At 44.4% G+C, this 22,395-nt stretch overlaps 1 protein-coding gene across 2 annotated transcripts; it reads right to left on the bottom strand.

The window, feature by feature from the left end:
* Nucleotides 1–3,292: 3,292 nt before the first annotated feature.
* Nucleotides 3,293–18,349, bottom strand: TMEM114 (transmembrane protein 114). Of its 2 annotated transcripts, XM_071444276.1 has the most exons (4): nt 18,074–18,344; nt 16,828–16,908; nt 8,063–8,200; nt 3,293–5,462 (listed from the first exon to the last, which is right to left on the bottom strand). In XM_071444276.1, the coding sequence occupies exons 1-4, from the start codon at nt 18,255–18,257 to the stop codon at nt 5,230–5,232; spliced, it is 636 nt and encodes a 211-aa protein (XP_071300377.1). In that variant the 5' UTR covers nt 18,258–18,344; the 3' UTR covers nt 3,293–5,229. The 2 variants fall into 2 exon arrangements, with proteins under 2 accessions (XP_071300377.1, XP_071300379.1); XM_071444278.1 differs by lacking the exons at nt 3,293–5,462; nt 8,063–8,200 and adding an exon at nt 12,351–12,452 and having other exon boundaries at nt 18,074–18,349.
* Between the last annotated feature and the right edge of the window lie 4,046 nt (nt 18,350–22,395).

Here is a 22,395-nt window from a genome sequence, read left to right as displayed (position 1 = left end):
CATCCTTAGATATTCAGTTTGATTAGCTCCAGCTATTAATTTCAACATTTATGCCACAAATGTATTAAAAAACTGTGCTGGTTGATCTAAATCAAAACATACCCACCACTGGAATGGCTATATCTCCTAAGAACAGCAGCATAAAAACCTTTAGGAACATTTTGTGATTATTTTGTTTTAAAAAGATGATGGCTATCAGTACATTTTCCAACACCTGACATTTTTAACTCCAGATGGCAAGGAGCAACTTTAATCCAGGAGCAAAGCTGTAGTGAGCATGACAGCCTCCCCTGTTCTTCCAACCATACAAAAATTAGTACAGAATTACAGAATAGGTTGGAGAAGACCTTTAAGATCTTGAAGCCCCACAGCCTTTCACAAACCCATGGGCTTGTCTGGCTGTCCTGCAAGTGCTGCAGGCACAGCAATGAACAGATTCTTCCCAAAGAGAGCCGAGTTCTCAGAGCAGCCATGAGATGTCAGCACAGACCACTGCTTCTGTGCAAACCTCCCCAAAAAGAAAAGGTTTTTTCTTTTTTCGTGGAGTCTCTCAGCTGAGAGCATCCATGGTGATTTGTGCCAGTACCAAGTGGGATTGACCCCTCAGGATAAACTGTGAGCATCCAAAATTGGGTATGACAGGGACAGGGCTGCTGCAAACACTGGCAAAAAGGGAGGGCAAAGTTTGAGGGCTTCATTAGGGTTAGAGCTGATGTGCAAAGCAGAGGAAGCTACTGCAGTAAAACAGCACTACAGTGCTTTAGTAACAGGAAAAAGATGCAATTTTTGCAATTCAACTAGAACAACAATCCAGTAATTAAAGACCCATGACCTAAACCAAGGATAGCTCAAACTCTGGGCAGAGCCTGGCCTTCCCAGTAGTTTTAGCTGGCATTTAAGAACATCCAGCCAAATTCCTGTGTGCTCATAGTTTCTTGGCTAACAGCAGTGCCCACTTAGAAGCACCAGGAAATCTCTCTTGAGCACACTTATATCAAATTTGGGGGGAGTTTGACTCTCTAACACAAAACCAGAGCATTTATTCTAATATTTTTCATCCTGAGATGGGACACTTAAGTCTGTTAATATGGGACTGACAGGAGGCATGGGGACATGGGGGTTTTTTATTGATATATCTTGGCTAACTAGGCACTGCTTCACTGCAAGGAATTCACAAAAGGAACCAGAGAAAAGGACATCTTTATTTAGGAAGCAGGCTCAGATTTCTTCAGGTTTTGTTTTTCCACTTTAAATAGTTGAGACCATTGAATTTCATTTGCAGAACAGAGCCAAGGCCAGGGGCTCCAGGACAGAGCCACCAGTGGCCAAGGCAGGGCAGGGCAGCACCTCTGGGATGGCAGATTTGGGATGGGGGAAGAGCAGCTGTGCAAGGACAAATTGCAGCCTGAACAGGCAGTGAGAGCTGTGAGAGGAGCAGCTCTGCAGAGCCAGGGCAGGGCAGGAGGGGCTCAGGGACAGGGCTGAGATTCCCTGGCTGTGCCCAGGGAGGAGCTCTGGGATGCAGAGATGAACCTGGGGCTGTGCAGAACCCCACACTGGAGAGGGTGCATGGCCAGAGGGGCTGGGATCTCCTGGGCAGGACCCACAGAGAGAGGGGCCCAGGCTGGAGCAGGGTCCTGGCAGGACCCCCAGAGAGAGGAGCCCAGGCTGGAGCAGGGTCCTGGCAGGACCCACAGAGAGAGGGGCCCAGGCTGGAGCAGGGTCCTGGCAGGACCCACAGAGAGGAGCCCAGGCTGGAGCAGGGTCCTGGCAGGACCCCAGAGAGAGGGGCCCAGGCTGGAGCAGGGTCCTGGCAGGGTTTGTGACCCAGCAGGGAGCCCAGGCTGGAGCAGGGTGTACCTGAAGGACTGCAGCCTCTGGAAGGGCCTCACCCTGGAGCAGTTGGTGAAGAACTGCAGCCCAGGGGAAGAACATTGCAGGAGTTCATGGAAGACCCTTTGGGAGGGCCCCCATGCTGGAACAGGGCAGAGTGTGAGGAGTCCACTGCCTGAGGAGGAAGATGCTTCACAAGCAATGTGTGATGAGCAGACTGAACCCCCATTCTCTGTCCCACTGTGCCATTCAGGGGACAGGAGAGAGAATTGAGGAGTAAAATTAAGCCTGGAAGGAAGGGAGGGATGGGTAGAAGGTGTTTTTAAGATTTAAGCTTATTTCTCATTCTCCTACTCTGATTGCTAATAAATTAAACTAATTTCCTCAAGCTGAGTCTGTTTTGCCCATGACAGTAATTGGCAAGTGACCTCTCCCTGCCCTTTTCTTGTCCCAGACTCAGCAGATTTTGTGTCCCCTGTCCAGCTGAGGAGGGTGGGACTGTGACAGGCACCTGCCAGCCCCACAGCAATCATTGGCTGTGGATAACAAATCCCTGGGGCTCCTTTGGCTGCAGCTGTGCCCAAAGCAGCGCTGTCCTCTGGCCATCAGAGGTGGGGACACAGAGATGCTCTGTGGGCACAGCACAGACACCCTGAACCTTTGTGGTGTCATTCACCAGCATGGCCTCTAAACTTCCTGTATATTTCCACGTTTTTCACATTCAAGGATTCTTCTGACCTCCCCTGTCATTCTCTGCCACCCCTCAAGAAGTAAAAGGAGTGCCTGGTGCAGGGCAGGAGCTGTGGGCACTCTGACAGTGCTGCTCTACTCTGCACATCTGTTTTTCTTCACTTTTGATGTGGTAAATTACCAATGAGTTTGCAATTCACCACAGAGCAATGGGAGCAGCCTCTGTCCTCATCTCAGTAAAGTATTTTGGGGAAAACACAGCAAAGGACATGGTATTAAATAAATATTCATTTCAATAAGAGGAAGAAGCTGATAAGGTCATTTCTTTCAAATTACATAAAGTCCTTTCTAGAATGTTTCCTCTTCCCAGTATAATTTTTCAGAATGTTCAGTGCTAATTTGACTATTCCAATCCATCTTTTCTTCTTTGTATTCAGAAGGAATTTCAGAGACATTCAGGGGTTATGCAAACATTCAGGAGCAGAAGCTACTCTTTATTAGCATTGTGCCAGATATTGCAGGAAGCCAGAATGAGAAATTTAGGAGAGCCATGGAAATGAGAATTGCTCTAATTGAATAAGAGATTCATTGGCTTGCTAATTAGATTTGATCACTTGAGTATTTTATATTGTAGCTGTGTAAATGTCTTTTAAATACCTACCACATCTGACACAGGAACTTCAAAAGCATTAGAAAAACAGTAGAATAAATCTGCAAAAAAGGGTAAAGAAAAATAAATATCTTAGTTCTTTCATGTCTCAGCAAATAATTCTCACTCTGAAATGTCATTTTATTTAATTTTACAACACTCAAAACCACTTTAAAATAACATCTGTAATAATATTCAAAAAATAACTCAGATGATATTTTACTGTTACAGCTTGCAGTAATGTCTGAGTAACATCATACAAATTGCATTATAAATAGTTTCACCAGCACCAAAACAGAGAATTACATTTTACATAATTCACTGAAGCACATGGAATTTTGACTACAAAGGATTTTTTTTTTCTTACACTTCTTATAGAGCTGATTTGGTATGCTTTAACTTGTAAAATGACTCAATTACATGGTCCCAACATAAGGCAACATGGAAAATACCTGAAACCAATGTGGGAGCAGCTAAGAATTACAAAATTGTACTAGTTAGTCACAGAATTTCTTCTACTGCTCAGTCTATTGAGGATTTTGAGCCTTATTTAATTCTGATTACAAGCAAGAGCTGACAAGTAAGGTCTTAGCCCAGGATTCAGAAACTCTGGTTTTGTGTGACCTTGGACAAGTTTCTCCATTCACAACATGGCATTAAAATGCTCCCTTCTATCTCCAAAGTCTGTCAGCTCTCAGGAGCTCCCTGCCACTATTTTTTCATAAAACAATTGGTACTTTGGGACTAAGATTAGAGCTGAGCTTGGTCAGAGTGAATGTGCAATCTTTTAACACAGGACACACTGATAAAATTGTTCTGGTGTTTAACAGAGGTAGGTGAATGATGCCCTTTGTGCTGCTGGAGAATGTACAAGGGACTTGCCCAGTGACAGAGGGTGCCTGACAGCTCCTGAGTCACAGTCCTGAGCTGCAGAGTGCTGAGGGCCTCCAGAAATGCATGATCCAACAGAAATGTAGTGCAGCTGTTATCACATTCAAGCCTCTATTCAGCACGGTAGTCAGGGGGAAATTCCTTCAGTAACTTCAGTGGGCACTGAAGAGGAAAAACTGGATTGCTTGGCACCCAAAATGGAATTCATGTGTCCTGCATGTTCAGTTTACTCAGCAGTTTGAGCACAAGATAAACATTCTAGCACAAAGCACGTGCACAAGCTTCATGAAAAAGAAGCATCATCAAAACTGCAAAGTAAAAACTGAAAAATACATCAGATACATCTCCTGCACTGCAGAGCTGAAAAGGCAGCTAGTAATAAGCTGAAGGAGAGAAGTATGTAGGCTGAGCATGGAGAGACTGGGGCTGTCCCCAGCAGTTAGTGAGAACATCTGGAAAACAGCTGGATCTTTCTCTTGCAGTGCACTCACCACTGCACTGCCCTGGAGAACTTCAGCATCACAGCCACCACAATCTGCTGGATTGCAGGATCCTGGAATGGTTTGGGCTGGGAAGGAGGTGAAATATCAGTTCCAACCACCAGGCCCTTGCCCAAACTCCCTCCCCAGCTCTCCTGGAGCCCCTTTAGGTGTTGGGAGAGGCTTTAAGGTCTCCCCAGAGCCTTTTCTTCTCCAGGCTGAAGAGCCCCAGCTCTCTGAGATCTCCAGAGCAGAAGGGCTGACTCCTCCTCTGCACTCACTCCAACAAGTCCACGTCCTTCTAAGAGCTCTCAGGAGAAAGCAAAATCTGGCCTGCAAGGTCACTTTGCTGAGACAACAGAAAAGAGAAAAGCAAGCAAGAGATCTGCCTTGTTCTAAGCAACAAATGGAGATGTCTGATGAGCTGCCAGCTGAAATTATTCTGGAAATACAAACACTGCAATGCACTCTCTTCTAAGGACACAAGTTTCCTAATTGACAACACCTGGAATGTTCTACTGATTTACCAGAGTCTTCGTGTTTTACAGCCACCCGTGAGGAAGCAGGCTCACAGCAGCTGACAAGACCCTCAGCCCTGCACTCTTATTGCCCCTGGTGAGCAGCTGGACCAAGTAACCTGAGTTATCAGGCTCTGCAGGGCTCAGTGGCTGCAAAGGCACCTGTTGCTCACAGAGCCTGCTCCCGCTGCCGTTTCAGACCCACCACTCTTGCTGCCAGCAGGAACACGGCCCCAGTGAGCACTTCTGCCACAAAGGAGATCCAGACCAGTGCCAGGGACCAGCCAAACCTGATGTCGATTTCCACCAGGAGATCCTTGCTCCTCAGCAGGCAAACAGCTTCTTGGAAGGCAGCAGCTGAATATGCAATATAGACACTGATCCCTGTCAGGGTAACGAGAGCTGAAAAGAGAAACATGTTCAGCTACTTAGCAGCCACTGAAGAAATTGAAAACAATCATTTGGATGTGTCCTAGGGCCTCTTTGCCACTCCTTCCTATTCTAGCCAGGCCAGGTTTACAGATGATCTTTGAAATCTAGCTGAGGTTGGTTTCTTGGGCAATGAGGGTGAAAGGGAAGTAAAGGCAGGATTATCTGTGTCCACTGAGTAATATGTGTTCTCACTGTTAAAGATTGAACCACAACATCTGGCAGCAGCCCTCCCTCAATAAACATGTGTTTTATAGATATCTAATGCATGTGCAGCTCTGTTTTCAGAACTGGATTGTGATGTGGCCTGATTCCTCACTGCTGAGCACCATGGACAGTTGTCTCCCTGTGTGCAAGAAAGCCCACAGAGACCCAGATTCTTGCATTTCAGGTCACTGAATGGAGGCTGTTCCCTGACTATTGTCAGTTTTGAGTGTTTAATGTAAATTTGTTGGTTTTCACTATCACCTCTCACCAAGTGTTGTGCTGCCATGACTCCCATCACTGCCAAACACCTGAGTCAAAAACATCTCTGGGACAGACCAAAAATGAATTAATAAGGGCACTCAAACAAGGAGCCAGGTGTTTTCAGAATGAAAAGACTGTTCAAAAGATGGCAAATGTAGGGAATGGCACATCTGGAACAGGTACAAACTGCATCCTGAGCCTGGCATTCCTGTCAGTCAAAGGACAGGTTCTGATGGAAATCACCCTTTACTGGGTCAGCAGCAGAGAAGATGCAGTAAAAAGGCCCTGGATAAAAGGACTGCAGCCCAGGGAAAGTAAATACTGAAACACTTTCAGGACAAATAGTGGATTTGATTCTGAGAGAGAAAATTTTGGTATAGCTTCCTGTTAAATCACAGTAAGTCCTGATGAGCTGCCTTTCTGCCAGAAATATATGTTTGATTAGAGGCAAGCCAAGACAGAAGAGTGTTGGGTTATCCATCAGTCCAAATTCACACTCATATTCCTGATTTTAACCATCATCTCATACCTGTACCTTATTCTAGTCCTCTGCAAGGAGGGGGGAGGAAATTGCTTCATACCTTTTGTCAGCAGAAATGGAAAAGACTGATTTGTTGAGATTTTCAACAAGGTGCATTGAATTCTGTGCAAATTCCCTTGGAGAAAAAAAAAGAAAAAAAAAAAAAAAAGGGAAACCTCTAGGATGTCCTGACATGTGGAACATATCAGTTCTGAGGGTCTGAAAAACCCCACATTTTTGGAATGGCATCTCCAAACAGCTCTTTATGCTAAAACAGAACTACCTAACTAATACTTAACTTTGTGAATTTGAGTGTCCTACAAAACTGTTCTGTTCTGTAGGACACTCAAATTCAAAAAGGTGAATTTTGTGTCCAGCCAGAGCAGGATGTGGGGCTGGTCTCAGCCAAAGGCCACCCAGAGTCTGTTCATGTTCTCCTGGGGCACTGCACCAGACTCTCCTCCTCAGGCACCCCTCTCCTGGCACTGCCTCTGTGTTTCCTTTCCCTCTTTGCAGCCCCAAACAGCTCAGAAAGGCCCCTGCTCCACTCCCCAGTGGGATAATCATGCTTGTCACTTCACAGCCTTTCATCTTTCCCTGAATATCTGGAGCAGTTTTCTACCAGCCTTTTCAGTGAATACAGCTTTCTGCTGTTCTGAAATTAGAACTTGCTCTTCTTTTTAGGAGACAATCATAATGGGGCAGGGTTGGTCTGTGTTAGAGCATTTCAGACTAAAAAGCTCAGTCAAGGCTTTGAGACAGCAGCATTTGCTTCCAGCAATCTCTTAGCATTTTCTTCTTAAAAATAGGACTGTATGAGCAGTTGATGAGAGCCAATTCTGAGGATCCCCTTTTCTGTTGGGAAAAATTTCTGGTTTAAGTTACATTGTGAGACAGCACTGAAAATCTGTTTGGAACAGAAGATGCAGATTTAAACACAGTTTTCCTACTTTGACAGAACATTTTTAGGGTTTTTAATTCATAAATTACTTTCTAAAACACAGTGGGTTTGGATACAGCAGCAAAGAAAAAATAAAAAGAAGTGTAAAAGCTTCAAATGGAAATGTTACACTCCAACTAAAATAACTTTTGGGGGTTTCCTTTTGTGACCTACAGTTTGGGGACACCAGTCTATACCAAAACTAGCAGTGAGGCTAAGCCAGGAATGCCTAAAAAGTGCCTTTTCAGGAATTCAATGCAAATGCCTTCTTAAAAACATCAGTTTTCTTAACAGCTGCAAAATCTGTGCAACCCTAAGATTTAGTAATTCCACAGTCTCTTTTCCATCACCCCATTAGCCTGCCTGCAAAGGATTTGTGCCCCATGCTGAGAAGTTATTGACTCTTTAGTGTTAATGGGCACAGCACACATGGATTGCTCAAAGGGTGACTCACTCCCCAAGGAGGGATATTTGCCTTTCCTCTGTAGCTCCATTCCAGAGCCAGGACCCCAGCAGACACCAGGGGAATGAACACCAGCATTATTCTGAAAGCAAATTCTTGCTTTCATTCCCTGGGATACAAAGTGATGTTTCCCAGATACAACCCTCTTGTTAAAGAGTTAGGCCAGGAGTTTGATTTAGTACCTCCAAAAAGGAAAAGGATTCCAGTCATTAGGAGCAGCAGGTAGGCCCTGGCAAGAATACTGATGAATCCAGTCATTCCTCCAAAAATCATCAGTATCAGGCTGAGGGGCATCAGGATGACAAATGTTCCATGCATGTCTGGAGAAAAATGAAGAATGTTAATATTGTAATATTTTATTATGGTGTCAGTGCATGTACCAATAATTATTAAGTGCAGAGCCCCTGATCAGGATCAAAGCCTCGTTCTGTGCTGCACAAACCAGAAATTGGACAAGCCCTTGGGTTTTCAGTGTAAATCAGCAGGACAAACATATGGTATGGAGGAAAAGGTGACAGGCAGAACAAACCCTGCCAGGGTCACAGCCTGTGCTTCAAGCAGAGACCACAGCTACAGAGGATATGTCTACACAGATACATAGGAGCAATCAAACTGTCCCCAGCCCTTGAGCCAGCTGAAAGCAGGTGATGCATCCCAGGTTGGCTCTGGCAACCCTAATGAAAAGCAGGCCTGTTATGTGAAAAACACTGTTCTGTGTGGGAGGTGAGATCCAGCCATGCTTTCATTAAAGGTTTCTCTCCTTTAAGTCACGTGTCCTCTGCTGCACTGATGTAGCAAATTGTTGACCTTTTCCTTTGTTGCAGCTGACCATCAACTAGAGGGAAATTTTCCAATTTTCCCATCCAGCTCTGATTCTGTCTGTCAGTTTTCTACAGCAGCTTCACTAAGTGCATTAACCTATCCTGCTTGCTTCCTCCCATGCTAAATGTTTTACATTAGTCTTTCTTGGTCCCTATAACATTTTAATAGCTGTGTAAACAGAAGGTTGCTATGTATTTTTTCATATCACCCTGGTTTTTTCCATCATAAACCATTACTGTGTCGTTGTTCCCTCTGATGTAATCTATCCACAACATTCAACCCAACCTTATTTTAGAATAATAACCCAAAAAAAAGTAATTCCAGTATCATTTGTTGGTAAAGTGCAGAGCATCTGAGAGTAAAGTGCAGAGTATCTGAGAAAAGAAAATGTAAAATCCATATTCTGATGAGGTCTAGGCCTCATTGTCTCATTTAATTTTACAGGGGAACAATACACCATTAGCTTAGGAAAAGGAATCACCTAAGAGCTCACAGTTGGTGTGTGATCAAATGATCAATTTTTTCAAGTCACTGTGACTGCCCATGGAATTGGAGCTGCTGCATCTGCCCCTGGCTAAGGATCCAGCTCATCCTCTGCAGCAGCATTACAAAGATCAGACACAATTGTGTGCATGTCTCTGTTCAGTTCCAGAAGCCTGGAAGGTTAGGAAGGGTCTGCATGGCATCAAGGCAGACACTGCTGATGTTTGTACTTGAGTAGCATGTGCTTTCCAGACATTGTTTTGTGTAGCACAGAACATGCTAACAAAAAACCAAAAAAAATGGCAAATGACAAAGTTTTGGGAGGTAACTTTTTTTTGGGGTTTTTTTTGTTTTTTTTTTTCTGCTTCTGGTACTATATTTTCATATTCAGTGCCCCATATGCTGACGTCAGGACCAGCTGATGCTCAGAAACCATGGATTCAACATTCTGCAGTGAAGAGAGCATTTTCCCTCTGATTCTAAAGCTGAGGACACTCCCTGGGCCTTCCTTCAGCAAAACCAGCCATGGCTGCTGTTCCTGGCCAACAAACATCTAAAACAATTCTCAGTGCTAACAGCCAGATCAATCTTCAGCTCTTCAGCAGAATGTCAAAACTGCCTGCAAATCTTAGCTGGACTCCAAGATGAGAAATAGCCATGGAACTCAGCTCAGGAGTTTCATGTGGTCAGAGATGGTTGGGGATGTGATGAGACACGGTGTGACAGAGCAGAGACTGGGCACCCAAATCAGTTCTCCTATTCCAGAGAGGCAGCAGCAACAGGAGGCTGCTCTTCAGCCACATCTGAGCTTGCTGAGCGTTATTTGGTCTCATTTTTGATTATTCCCCACCATTCTGACATCCATGTGTCATCGTAGCTTTGGTCTTGCAGTAAAAGGAGAAAAAGCATTTGGAGGATGCAATTAGCATTTGGGAAGTATGAATGTAAGAATGGTGCAAGCCTGTCCTCAGAGCTGGCCTTGCTGAGAGAGAACAAACATAGCCAAGCTCATGGCTGGCTCTCTGCCCTGTGATTTCCTCAGCAGTCCAAGTCCCTGCCAACCAACTCCACCTCAGGACAGCAGCACTGATTTGCCATTTCTTTGACTTCTCTTGTCATGGTGTGGCTTCAGCTGCTGCAAGCTGAGCCAGGACACGTGGGTGAGGAAAACACACTCTGAATGGAACTTTGTGAAGGAAAGGGAGAGGAAAACTGTACCAGAGCATCCTTGGGAGTTTCCTAGATTACATTAATCATCTGGGACAGTTGCAATATCAGAATAACTCTGATTTTTGTGCCCTCTTCAGTGAAAATATAGGGTTTAGGGATAGCTCAGCTGAAACCCACAAACCTACTGTGACAGAGCCTTACTTTTCCTACCCACAGCTGGAATCACACTCCTCATTAATCACTGGCAGCTTTTTAGAAATCAAATATTTAGTGAATTCTATTTGGTTAAATAGTACTTTTATAATCTCCAGTGTTCTAGTTCAATATCTAATACTCATTTGTACTATGAAATCTGAAACTGCCTTGGAAACTTATTCTAAAATGCTGCCATGGAAACCACTCAGGAATCTGAATTCATGCCATCTGGCATATAATATTATGCCATTATATTCCTTGATTAGAGGAACAGAATTAGTTTATAGAAGAAAATGACTTAAAATATCTTTACTGTGTTTCTGTCTTCAATAATCATCTGTGAAAGAAGTTAAAACATTCATTTTGCAGTCATTTTAGTGCTTTTCCAGTTTCTGTTGAAATACACATTTATGCATTATGTATTAAACATATAAGTGTCTTCATATTGATGAAATTGCTCTAGTATTGGAAAAAAAACCATCCTAAGCATTTTGCACAAGAAGAGGCATGTGCTCTTTCCTGTAAAACAGAATTCAGTTTCCCACATCTATTTCTCAACACCTGAGCCCCCTGTTAGGCCAACATGAAAGATACAATGGCTTAATCTTGGAAATACTGAAACAAACTCATAAACTTTTAAAAAACACTCTCTTTTTTTGAAGCAAAAAGAATCAAATTGCTTAATCATGGTTACTGAAGTCTTACATTAGCCAGCCAAGGCTCTTTTACTAGAGCTCTGGCCAAATATGTGTAAGAAGGACATCTGCAGTGTGAGTCCAGAACTGAGAATTTGGCAGGCATCTCTAAATTACCACCCAACACAGTTGTTGAGGAGTTGTTTGTGAGAGAAATCTGTGGAATGAAATAGAAACACTGAGGGTCAGAAGTAACCAAGTGCAAGCCCAGCAGTTTTGTTAATCATCTCCTGTTAACATCCTGCAGCTTAATTGCTTCAAACTAACTTTGGATTTGTTTGTACAGCTTATAATAGCAAATAGTGCCTAGAAATCTGTAATATCACCTCATCAGAAATACTCCAAATGGCAGTGGCTCAGAAGAGCTTAATTAAGGGCCTGTTTGTGTTACCCAGCAGTAACCAAAGAGCCAGTTAGGAAGACAAAAGCCTCCAGCTGAAACAGACTCATGGCAGTTGTAAAAACAACGGGGCTGCTCCAGTAAGGCCTGGCAAAGCCAGGAAGAAAAAGTGCACAGAGAAAGTCTGACCTGCTTGCTAGGAAAAAAGCAAGGAAACGACTTAGGAAACCAATGAACAACTGAAAGAGCTTGTCTGTGGCTAAATGTGAGTCTTCTTGGCTTGGGCCACAGGGCAGGAAGGCTGGGTTCCCTCCTGTTCAACAGAGAAAAGGTGATGGAGGAGGATTGCTCACAGAGCTAGGGGTCTCCAGGATTAGCCAGGCTCTGATCTGTGTGTTACATGTTTTGGCTTCTTGCTTTTCTCAAAAAATCTCTGAGCTGAACAGGAAGACCAATTGCAGGCAGCAGAAATAAAATGCTGCTAGAGCTGGAGCAGGTGGCACTGACAAAACCTGCAGTAGCAGGAATGGGCAGAATGATGGATGTGAGCAATGCACCGTGGCTCACATCCTGCTGCTGGGCTACCAGTGAATCTGAAAATGAGAATATTCATCAGAATTTGTCACTGGTTAGGCCTCAGCTGCAGTTATCTCGGATTTCTGTATATATTTACTGTGATATCTGCAGTAAGTACTGAAGCAGATGTCCTCTGGCCCCTCTCTGAAGGAACAGTGCACTGTTGCTCAGAAACAGGTACACACCTACCAGACCAATAAAGCCAGAATTTCTGTGTGCATCATCTGGGTCTCATTTCACTTGGCCTCTGAAATGGCTCCTGCTCCAGCCCCAGCTGTTTCCTTCTGGTAGCTTAAAACCAAAAGAAAATTTGCAAAGAACTGTAAATCCCTCAGGAAAAGAAGTCACAGTGGCCAAAGCAAAGAGCATTCTTTCCAGCATTATAAACTGCAACTCAGTAAATATGGAGCAGGGTAAAGTGTGAAAGCAGCTGGTGCATGACTGTTACAGGGTCCACATGCTGTGAGGAAATCCAGACAAGTTTATCTCTGCTATTAAACCCATTTGGTTGAGGAAGAAACCAAGGCAGCTGTTACATTAAAACAACTGAGGTATCAGAGCTGCCTCTGCTGCAAAGATCATTTCCCTGCAGGAAGCACGAACCTGAGTGCAGCCTGATGGTTCCAGTTACATTCGTGTCTCAAACAGAAAAAATAAAAATTCTCTGGGGAAAATACTTTAAGCAGTTGTGCATGGGCAGCTGCACGCTCCTGTCTTGGCTTTAAAACAGGAAAAACAATATGGGTGGAAACCACATACATTAAATACTCATTTCTGGATGGGTCAGGAATAGAGGACAGCACTAAAAATGGACCTGTAAAAGGAAATCAATCACTGGCCATGTTGTTCAAATCTCTGACAAAAAATCAGGATTGCCAGAGGCTTAATCTTACCTTGTAGGTACCTAATGGAGATGTTTTGTGTGTCACACAGACAGTAAGAAAGAACAGCTGTTCCTCTCACATTATTTCTTATAACTCCAGCCCCAGCTCTGCAGGGCTGGTGGGACCCTGCAGCAGCTCAAGTGCAAAGTTGAGATTCAAGAGAAATTGTCTGGTTTTGAATAGGAATATTTACAATATTTTTCATTTTGCAAGAATTACACTGGTGCTGCCTTCAGCTAAATCTGTACTGGCATTTATTTATTATTAACAACATAGGCTTTGGTAAATGGAAAATATTTATATGACAAAAAGGTCTAAGAGCAACTTTTCACCAATGCAACAACTTGAGGTTTCTTGCTTGGGTTTTTCTTTTCTTTTAAGAAATTATTTTTGAAAGCTCAAACTCTTGGGAAAAAGGTTTCAGCTGATTAAGCAATGCCATTCCTTCTATTCTCTGTGTGATCCTCAATATCTAGATCTGATTTTGGATGTTACATTTCTGCTACTGGAAAATGGCAAAGCTGCTCAGAGCTCGATGCAGCTGCCTTTGAAGTCAGTGGCATCCTTATTTTGTCATTTAGAGAGAGATAGATTCAGCTCACCATGAAAAATGTTGCTCTTGCTGCTTGTCTGCCATGGCTGGCACAGGAGAACACATGGCAAGGCAAAATAACAGAGGTGTCTTTGCTGACAAATTTAAATTCTAAGGGGAATTTTCAGAGGGCTATCTTTAATCCTAGTAGTCATCAAGACACTCTGATAACTGTCTAAATTACAAAAAATGATAGTTTCATCTTATTCCTGTTTGGGCCAGAGGAAAATTTACATCTCCAGTGAAAATAATTTTATTAATGCAGAACTTTCAGAAAAGTTAGTGGTAGGGAGCTGAGTGGTATTTTTCTTTAGACAGTGGCTGATTTTTTAAACAAATAACCAGGTCATAGTGTAATCTGTAATAGGGAAATATTTATCCATTGTGGGTTTGAGGGGAGGGAGGGTATACACTGCAGTTCAGCTGGGGGGAGTGGTAAGAGAAGAAAGGGAAGGCTAATGAAGAGGAGAGAGTGTTTGTGCCCAATCCTTTAGAGGAGCAGCTCAAGAGCACTCCTGTGATGTGAAAATACACCACAGTCCCAGGCCCAGCAAGCCCTAGGTTGATTGCCTGGGAAATATTGCTGCTAGCACAGGGTTTTAACTCGGGCACCCAATTATTTTAATTTGCCAGGAGCTCAATTTGAAGTACACAATAAGCTAAAAGGAATCTGCTGGGATGAATAGGAGAGATATTGGAAATGTGGAGGAAGAGTCCACGGAGGCTTTTCATTCTCTAATGAAGGGTTTGTCTTCTGGCAGTGGCCAGCACTTCTGTTTCCACTTAGGCCCAGCTCTCTGCACTCACACACAGACTTTCTCCAGCCTCTTTGCACTTGTGTCTAGTTCATTCATGCCAGGAAGTGCATTCAGACTCTGGAGAATGAGAGATGTGACCAATGTGTGACTTGAGTGCCTACTTTAGGAGACAGTCCTTTAAAGTCTTTTTAGGAATAATCAGAAAGAAACAGGTTTGATGCTGCCAGAGCACATGAAATTCTGTGCCAATCAAACACTGAGAAATATGAGTGTACAGCTAGATGGAATGAGATTAATCCCATGTGACTGTGCCTCACAGACACCTTCACAGGCACACAGAGAGAAAAATGTCCTTTTTGTGAACCAGTTAAAGCTGTGCAATTAGCTTGTTTGCCACATATTAGAGCTGATGAAGAAACTGCTGTAACTACAATGCAATCCATGATCACAGAATTTCCCTCCAAAATTCTTGTCAAAATGTGTTGTAGATGAAGATGGTTTGCCATGATCTGCCTAAATATGATTCAGTGGCTACAGTCAGAAACATTTAAGAGAGAAGAGTAATGCTGATGTAGAAGGTACTATCTCAGGCCCTGATGAATCTAGATGTCACTTAGAAATATCTGTATTTCCTAAGAGAAAGAAGTACTGACATGGTACTTTCTATGTTCAGCTGCTACTGCTGAGGATCTGTGGCCTCACCACACTGAAACTGCATTGAAGTTGAGCAAAAAAAAAATCAAAAAGTTATCTCAGTAGGGCATTCCAATCAAACCTAGCAGGTTCTTTCAATTGAAGTATCTTTGATTTCTTCTCTCACACTTTTAGGCAGACTATGCCTGTTTATAATAAAATATGCAAGTGTCTTTGCAGTCCAGAAGTGTTTTTCCAGGAGCATAAAAATAGTAATTGATGTGAAAGTTAGAGAAAAAAATTCTCCAAGGCCCCAAAGAGTCTGTAAACATCATTATTAATACAATTTTTATTCATATCCACTATTTTCATACACTTCATGACTCACAAAGAGCCATCTTTTGTTTCCAAGCCAACATCATTTGTATAACCAAAAGAGCACTGCTTTTTGGGTTTGTTTTGCTATTTAACTGAAGAGCTGCAATCTCTCACCTGAGAAAAATAACCTTTTGCAAATGTGCACACAGCTTTTGAAAAGCAAATGGTTTCATCCCAAAATGTTGGACCAACATAACAGTGGAGGTGCTGACACATAAAACATGATCAGGCAGGCTCAGTTAATGCTGACCCCTCAAAGGCTCAAGTGATCACCTCCACTGACTTCAGAATCGTTGAGCAGCTACAGCCCTCTGCTTTGAGCATGGAAGATTAGAAAATTGGCCCTTCCTATTTGAAAGCACAGAGAGACATGCTGGGCTGTCAGTCCTGAGCCTGCTGATGTGTTTAAATGCTGGGCTGTCAGTCCTGAGCCTGCTGATGTGTTTAAATGCTGGGCTGTCAGTCCTGAGCCTGCTGATGTGTTTAAATGCTGGTCTGTAAGTCCTAAGCCTGCTGCTGTGTTTGTGTGGCTGCTTCAGGAGCTCACTGGGCTCTGACTCCTACTGGAGTTTCCCAGGACAGCTGTGACACAGCCCCAGCACCACCAGATGCTGCTCCAAGAAACTAAAGACCCTTGGAGCCCCTCTGGAGCCCATGGAATGTCTGGTTTTGAGGACAAGAGTTCCATTTTAGAAAACAGGACAAATGCTTGTATTTGAGTCAGGGAGAAGAAGAGAGTAAATAAAAAAATTGTAAATAGCAAGCCCATACACAAGGGTGTGTGAAGATTGTGCCAAATATATGATGCAAAGATGGTCAATCATCTTCTAGGAGATGCCTGTAAGCATTTGAAAATGTTCAGTTTGGACTTTTTGAAAACATTCTGGCATTGACAAATGAATCTACAGAAAAAGAGGAAAATATATTAGAAGCCTAATGTTTTTGAACACGATGTTCTTCAAAGACTTTGAACACTGCTTTTGGTCATTGATTTATTTTCTTAAATTATCCCATACTTAAGTCTTTTATCAATGCCAGAAATCCCACTGAAATGCTAGAAAAGTAGCTGTGTTAAAGATTAGTTTAAATGTGTTCTTAAGCATTTTCAGTGATCAGACTCCCTTGAGGTGATTGTGAACACTTTTTGCCTTTTATCTTTAGCAATTGTGTACCTTCCTGTGCCATTCCAGTCAGAGCTTTAGCTCCTATGGAAGAAATTAGCTGAACTTGTCACCAAATGGATGGTTATTTCAACAGTAAACACACTTAAAGATCACAGACAGTGACAGATATTGTACAGAAGCAGAGTCAAAACACTTTCTCAGTGAATTCCCCCTCTGAATCAGAAATGAGTCCTTGTAAGTGGCCAGGGAGGGAGGGAAGGATGGATGGAAATGTAAAATAATATAAAAGCTACTCACACAAAAGCTGTCTGTGTGACTCGGTGATGTTTGCATTCTCGTGCCAGAAGGGGTTTATCAAAGGGTAACATTCACTCCTCACTAGGAGAAAAAGAGGGGAAATTATACTCTTATATCAGTTTGCTATATATACATTTGGTCTTTTGAATGTACATATAATCATTATAATACTACTGCTTCTAAACCAGCCATTCCTAGGTAGGGAAAGAAATGAGAGGATTTTTAGCATGCAGCATCAGCTGCTCCCATGGGGCCTGACCACTGGAGTCAACAGGGAAACATCTGCTCATTGCAGCGGGGCTCAGAGCACAGCAAAGAGAGAATTCCTGCAACCTGCTCCTTCTCCCTGCTCCTCTGGAAACATCCTTTCTTGCCTAGGGCAAGCATTGCTTACTCCTGGCTTTTTAGAGTGCAATCAAAGCCAAAAGTTAAATGCCTAGCAAATAAATTACCGACATGGGGAAAATCCTATATATTGATCTATAGGATTATAATAATTCTGTAGAATGATACATAATAATACTTATATTTAAATTAATTGTATTGTTTATGTAAATAAACTAGATAGTGTTTATATTTTATTTGATATGTTATTATTTATAATTTTAATGGCTTTAACCCAGAACTTTCGCCCCTTAATTTCCTGAGCCAAATGAAAAGACATCTCCTTCCTTCTAAATGGTTAAGGTTTATTAGATTATCTTGAATTAAAAGTTAATGTAAAATCAGGTTACAGTAGCAGAAAATTCGCTCTCCCCATGTCTCCTTGGGCAAGTGACACGGGCGGTACTGACAAGGCACTGCCCACGGCTCCGGGGCACGGCCGGGGAGCGCCCGTCCTTGAACCAGGGAGAGCCGGAGCTCCGCGGGCAGCGGGCACTGCCCCCGGGCCGGACACCGCATCCCTATCCTGTATCCTGCATCCTCATCCCGCCTCCCATTCCTGCATCCCCATCCCCGCATCCCCATCCCGCATCTCCATCCCGCATCCCCATCCCCGCATCCCCATCCCCGCATCCTCATCCCGCATCCCCATCCTGCATCCTCATCCCGCATCCCCATCCCGCATCCCCATCCCGCATCCCCACAGCCGGACCCCCGTAGATGGACCCCGAACCAAGACCCCTGCAGCTGCCTCCCCGCAGCCTGATCCCCAGCCGGACCCCGCATCCCCACAGCCGGACAGAGCCCGCATCCCCGCACGCCGAGCCCGCATGCGGAGCGCTGCGCTGCCCCGGGCACTCACCGCGGCAGGTCCGCCAGAGCCCCGAGTGCGAGCTGAGCGCGTCCGTGCCGTTCTGGGACGCCTCCAGCTTGGAGGCATCGATGATGTACCAGAAGTCGGTGGCGATGGCCACCACGAGGAAGATGAAGCTCGAAAGTCCCACCAGGGCCACGAAGAGGGAGAGCGCGCCCAAGTTAACCCTCATGGTGCCGCCGCCGCCGCCGCGCCCCGCCCGGCCCCGCGGCCGCGCAGGTAGCGCGCCCCGAGCCCCGCCCCGGCTGCTCCGCGCCCCGCGGGCGGAACGGGCACCCCGCGGGAGGAACGGGCACCCCACGGGCGGAACGGGCACCACACGGGAGGAACGGGCACCCCGCGGGCGGAACGGGCACCCCACGGGCGGAACGGGCACCCCGCAGGCAGAACGGGCACCCCACGGGCGGAACGGGCACCCCACGGGAGGAACGGGCACCCCGCAGGCAGAACGGGCACCCCACGGGAGGAACGGGCACCCCACGGGAGGAACGGGCACCCCGCGGGAGGAACGGGCGCCCCGCGGGCAGAACGGGCACCCCACGGGAGGAACCCCCCGGAACGGGCGCCCCGCGGGCAGAACGGGCACCCCACGGGAGGAACCCCCCGGAACGGGCGCCCCGCGGCCGCCGCCGGCCCGGCCCGACCCACGGAGACCCCGCCGCCCCCCGGCCGGCAGCCCCGGCCCCGGGCGAGCCCCGCAGTGCGGAGCGCGGGGTCGGGCGTGCAGCGCTGCTCACGGAAAGGGACAGAGTGTCAAAAGCACGGGCACGGGCATCCCCATGGCAGCCTCGGGATGGGCTCACCTCGGAGGGGAGAAAGCTCCTGCATTCCAAACAGCAAATTCCCCTCCCTGCCTGTGAGGGGAGGAGGAAGCAGAGCCGAGGTTTGGGGAGCAGAAACAGAGTTTGTGTTCCTGCTTTCTGGCAACATTTCTGGTATACTTACAAGAGATTCCCTCTTGTTCTGTGCCTTCCAGCTGCCGTCCTCAAAAGGCCAGTTCTAACCTAATTTGAAACGGGGTCTGAGAGAAGGCAGTAGAGTGGCATTTACTACCTGGTGCAGTGATGTCTGCACCCTGCTCGGGATCATGTTCCTGTTAGAATGTCACCAATGGAGGGAAGGACACACCGTCCCTCTCCAGAAACTATAGTTCCTGAGGCATTCATGTGTGAGCCCTAAAGGCACACTTCACCCAGCCTCCTGCTCCTCCTCAGCCCACTGAAATCTGTTGAGTAACAAAGTGTATTTCAGTAATAGAACCTTGTTTTCAAACCCACAGAGGATTTACTCTGGTGTTTTACTGTGTCTCTTCACTGGCATAAAGATACTGTGCAGGTAGGGTCAATGGGGCATCTTGTTTTTTTCCTTGTAATTCACTTCAGGCCTTCCAGGGAATTGCTAAGTAACTCTGAGTAATTAAAAAAGTCATTCTCATTTATTTTCTGGCATGGACACTGGGCAGAATGTGTGACATCATTACCCATCCATGGCAACAAGCTATCGTGAACTAGTAGGGCTTCAGCAGTAGGATGAGTTAAAAGGAACATTTTCCTTGATAGAGAGCGTTTAAATAAACACAGTAACCATCAACGCTACAGACCACATTTTGCTCTGCATCAAAACTACTGGAAGTTGTATATGGCTGGGAATATAATAGTCTCTATATTTAGGAATACACTGTTAAGCAGCCACAGCATCATTCTGAGCTCTAGCCATCTATTTCTCACATCTCCAAGTTGGATCTGTAATCTGTGAAAATGCCTCTGTAGTTCCACAAGTCAGGCAGCTGCTACCTCCTTGTAATTGCAATGTTTGGGTGATACAAAGTTAATGAAGGAAGCAAAGTGAAATGTTTTGTTAAACTAACTAATGCAGTGAGACAAAATGAGCAGGCCTTGGGGCACTGGGATCCCAAGCTTGTCTCTTTTTTTCCAACTACATTTGCAGGGTCACTTGAAAGTTTAAATTAGCCCCACAAATACCATGTCTTAGAAGTTTTATCAGTTCTCATAAATCTGAGCACAAATTCAGAGCACTCATACACCTGAATCATCACTCCCCTGCAATGATCTGCCACTGTCAGATCCCAGTTAAATCCAAGGGAAAGCAAAGGGTATAGCACTGGAGGAACATTTAACCCAGTTGGGTACAAGCTGTTAATCAGGTATGAGATGCTTATCAGTGGTACTCTGTGTCTTGGAGAGGTTTTGTTCTAATCTTGGGGCCCACGAAGTTTGTACATGTGCTTATTTTTAGAAACATTATTAAATAATCTATTTTAGCCATCAAGATGTGTGGAGGTCCTTGTAGACTCTGTCTAGACTAACTTTACAGTAAACCTAAGTTAGAACATACTAATCCCAAGTCTTTTTTGACCAGACTGATGACAAACATTTATATAAAGAGTAAATCAACTCAACATAAAGGTTTCATTTCCACATCACCATAATTTTTTCAGGCATTTATTCCTAAAACATATTATTATGCTAGGGAACAAATAATTCCTGTAAAGTCAGAAAACTAAAAACACAGTTAACAAAACAATTTCAGGTATTCATAGGGAAATGTTTATAATGAAAGGAAAAAGCCAGTAGTGCAAATTAGTTTCTCTAGAGACTCAGTTTCAATTTCCTGAGGTCTTTGAATGTTAAATTAGGATCTTTAGCATTAAAGATTTACATTTTTAATCTAGGCTTCGCTCTATGGAGAAGGAACACTTTGCTTTGCATAGACAAGGTGTTGGCTGCATCTGCCAAAGTCAATCTGCTGCTCAGAATAACAAATTCAGAATATACTCTCAAAGTTGCAGTCAATTATTAGTCCCCAGAGTGTGATGCAGCAAAATTATCAGTCTCTTCAGCCTGAGCATGGCAAAGCTTGTGTCAGTAACTTTTACCCTCTCTGTTCTGCTTGCAGGGTTGCCTGGGTGCTGGAGAATTCAGGGGGCATTGTGCTCTGGGAATCACCAGCTTTGCTTCCCAGGACTTTTCCTGGGTAAAATTCATCTCTAGGGCAGTTCCTTCTCAACTGCTCTGAACCTGTGCTGGGCAGGTGCAGCAGAATCCCACTGAATTCCTCAACTTTCTCCAGTGTTTCTTTATTTCATATCCTCTGCCCTGTCTGTATTTGTGAAGAGGTGACTGCATTACTGGAAGTGAGATTGTTTGTAAACTGAAGGAGGGAGGGATTCCCACAGTGTTTACCCTCCTGACTGTAGGAAAGCCAGCCAGAGCAAGTGTGACAAAGACTGTAATTAATTGTTGCCATGGCAACAAGCACAATCAACACACCTAATTTCATTCACAATCCTTTTCCAGGAAATATAATTTTTTTTTCTCCTGTTTTTGTTGTTGTTGTTGTTGTTGTTGTTGAATAAAGAATTAAATTCAAATGCAGTTTTACCATTCAGCCTTCCAGTAAAGCTAATGGGATTCTGGAGTTTATTGTTCTTTTAAACTTACCACAACTACTTCCCCTGTGGCTTGAAAGAGAAAAGCTGTTAGACAATGTACTCTATTACAATTTTCAGATTCACTGCCCTTGGAAATTAGTAACTATTGCTGGTTGATCTGAGGTTTGGCTATTCCTTCTCAGATTTAATATTTTCATCATGCACTCATACACATCCAGTTTTGAAGAGTCACAACCTACAATGAACTTTAAAAAAGACTGACCAGTCACAGTTTATCTCTGATGAGAGACTACCAGACACAGTGTCCTGACTCTTACTCATTATTACCTGATCTGCCAAAAGAACCCCATGGAGTGTCAGCACATGACACTGAATTCAAAGGGGATTGCAGAAGGGACATACCAGAAGCAACCAGCACAGCCAACTCCTTGCTACTTGATCAATGGATGAAACTGGCCCAGTTCATCATTTCAAACAAGCCATTAAAGCTTGGTAAAGTTGTCTGGCACGTGAGGTAAATTTAAACAAATTCCCAGGTCACATGGCTGTGAGGAAGACAGGAAATGCAACTTGGGTGCATCCTTAAGAAAGAGGCACACCTGGGGGATTTGCTGCCGAAGCCCTCTCGTGTGTGGTACAGAAACTGCAGCTCCCTAAACAATTTTCATTATCACCCACATTATAACATCTGTAGCCACAGATCTTCTGCAGCCACGAGATATTCCTGCTCTGCCCAAATATTATGCATATGTGAAATGAGGTATCAGAATTTCTTAGAAAAGCAATTGCAGCAGCTCCATTTCTCATGTAATGTACCTTTGTGTTTAAAAGTCCCCATGTAATGCAGCTTTTTAACTACTCCTCTAATTATACTAAGCCTGTGTACCAGTAAGTGCCT

Source organism: Agelaius tricolor, unplaced genomic scaffold (assembly GCF_023055355.1).
Source record: "Agelaius tricolor isolate 1412-34295 unplaced genomic scaffold, bAgeTri1.0.p SCAF_19, whole genome shotgun sequence".
Lineage (NCBI taxonomy): Eukaryota > Metazoa > Chordata > Aves > Passeriformes > Icteridae > Agelaius > Agelaius tricolor.
Note: the sequence above shows the minus strand (reverse complement) of the source record. Positions and strands in the feature narration are given on the sequence as shown.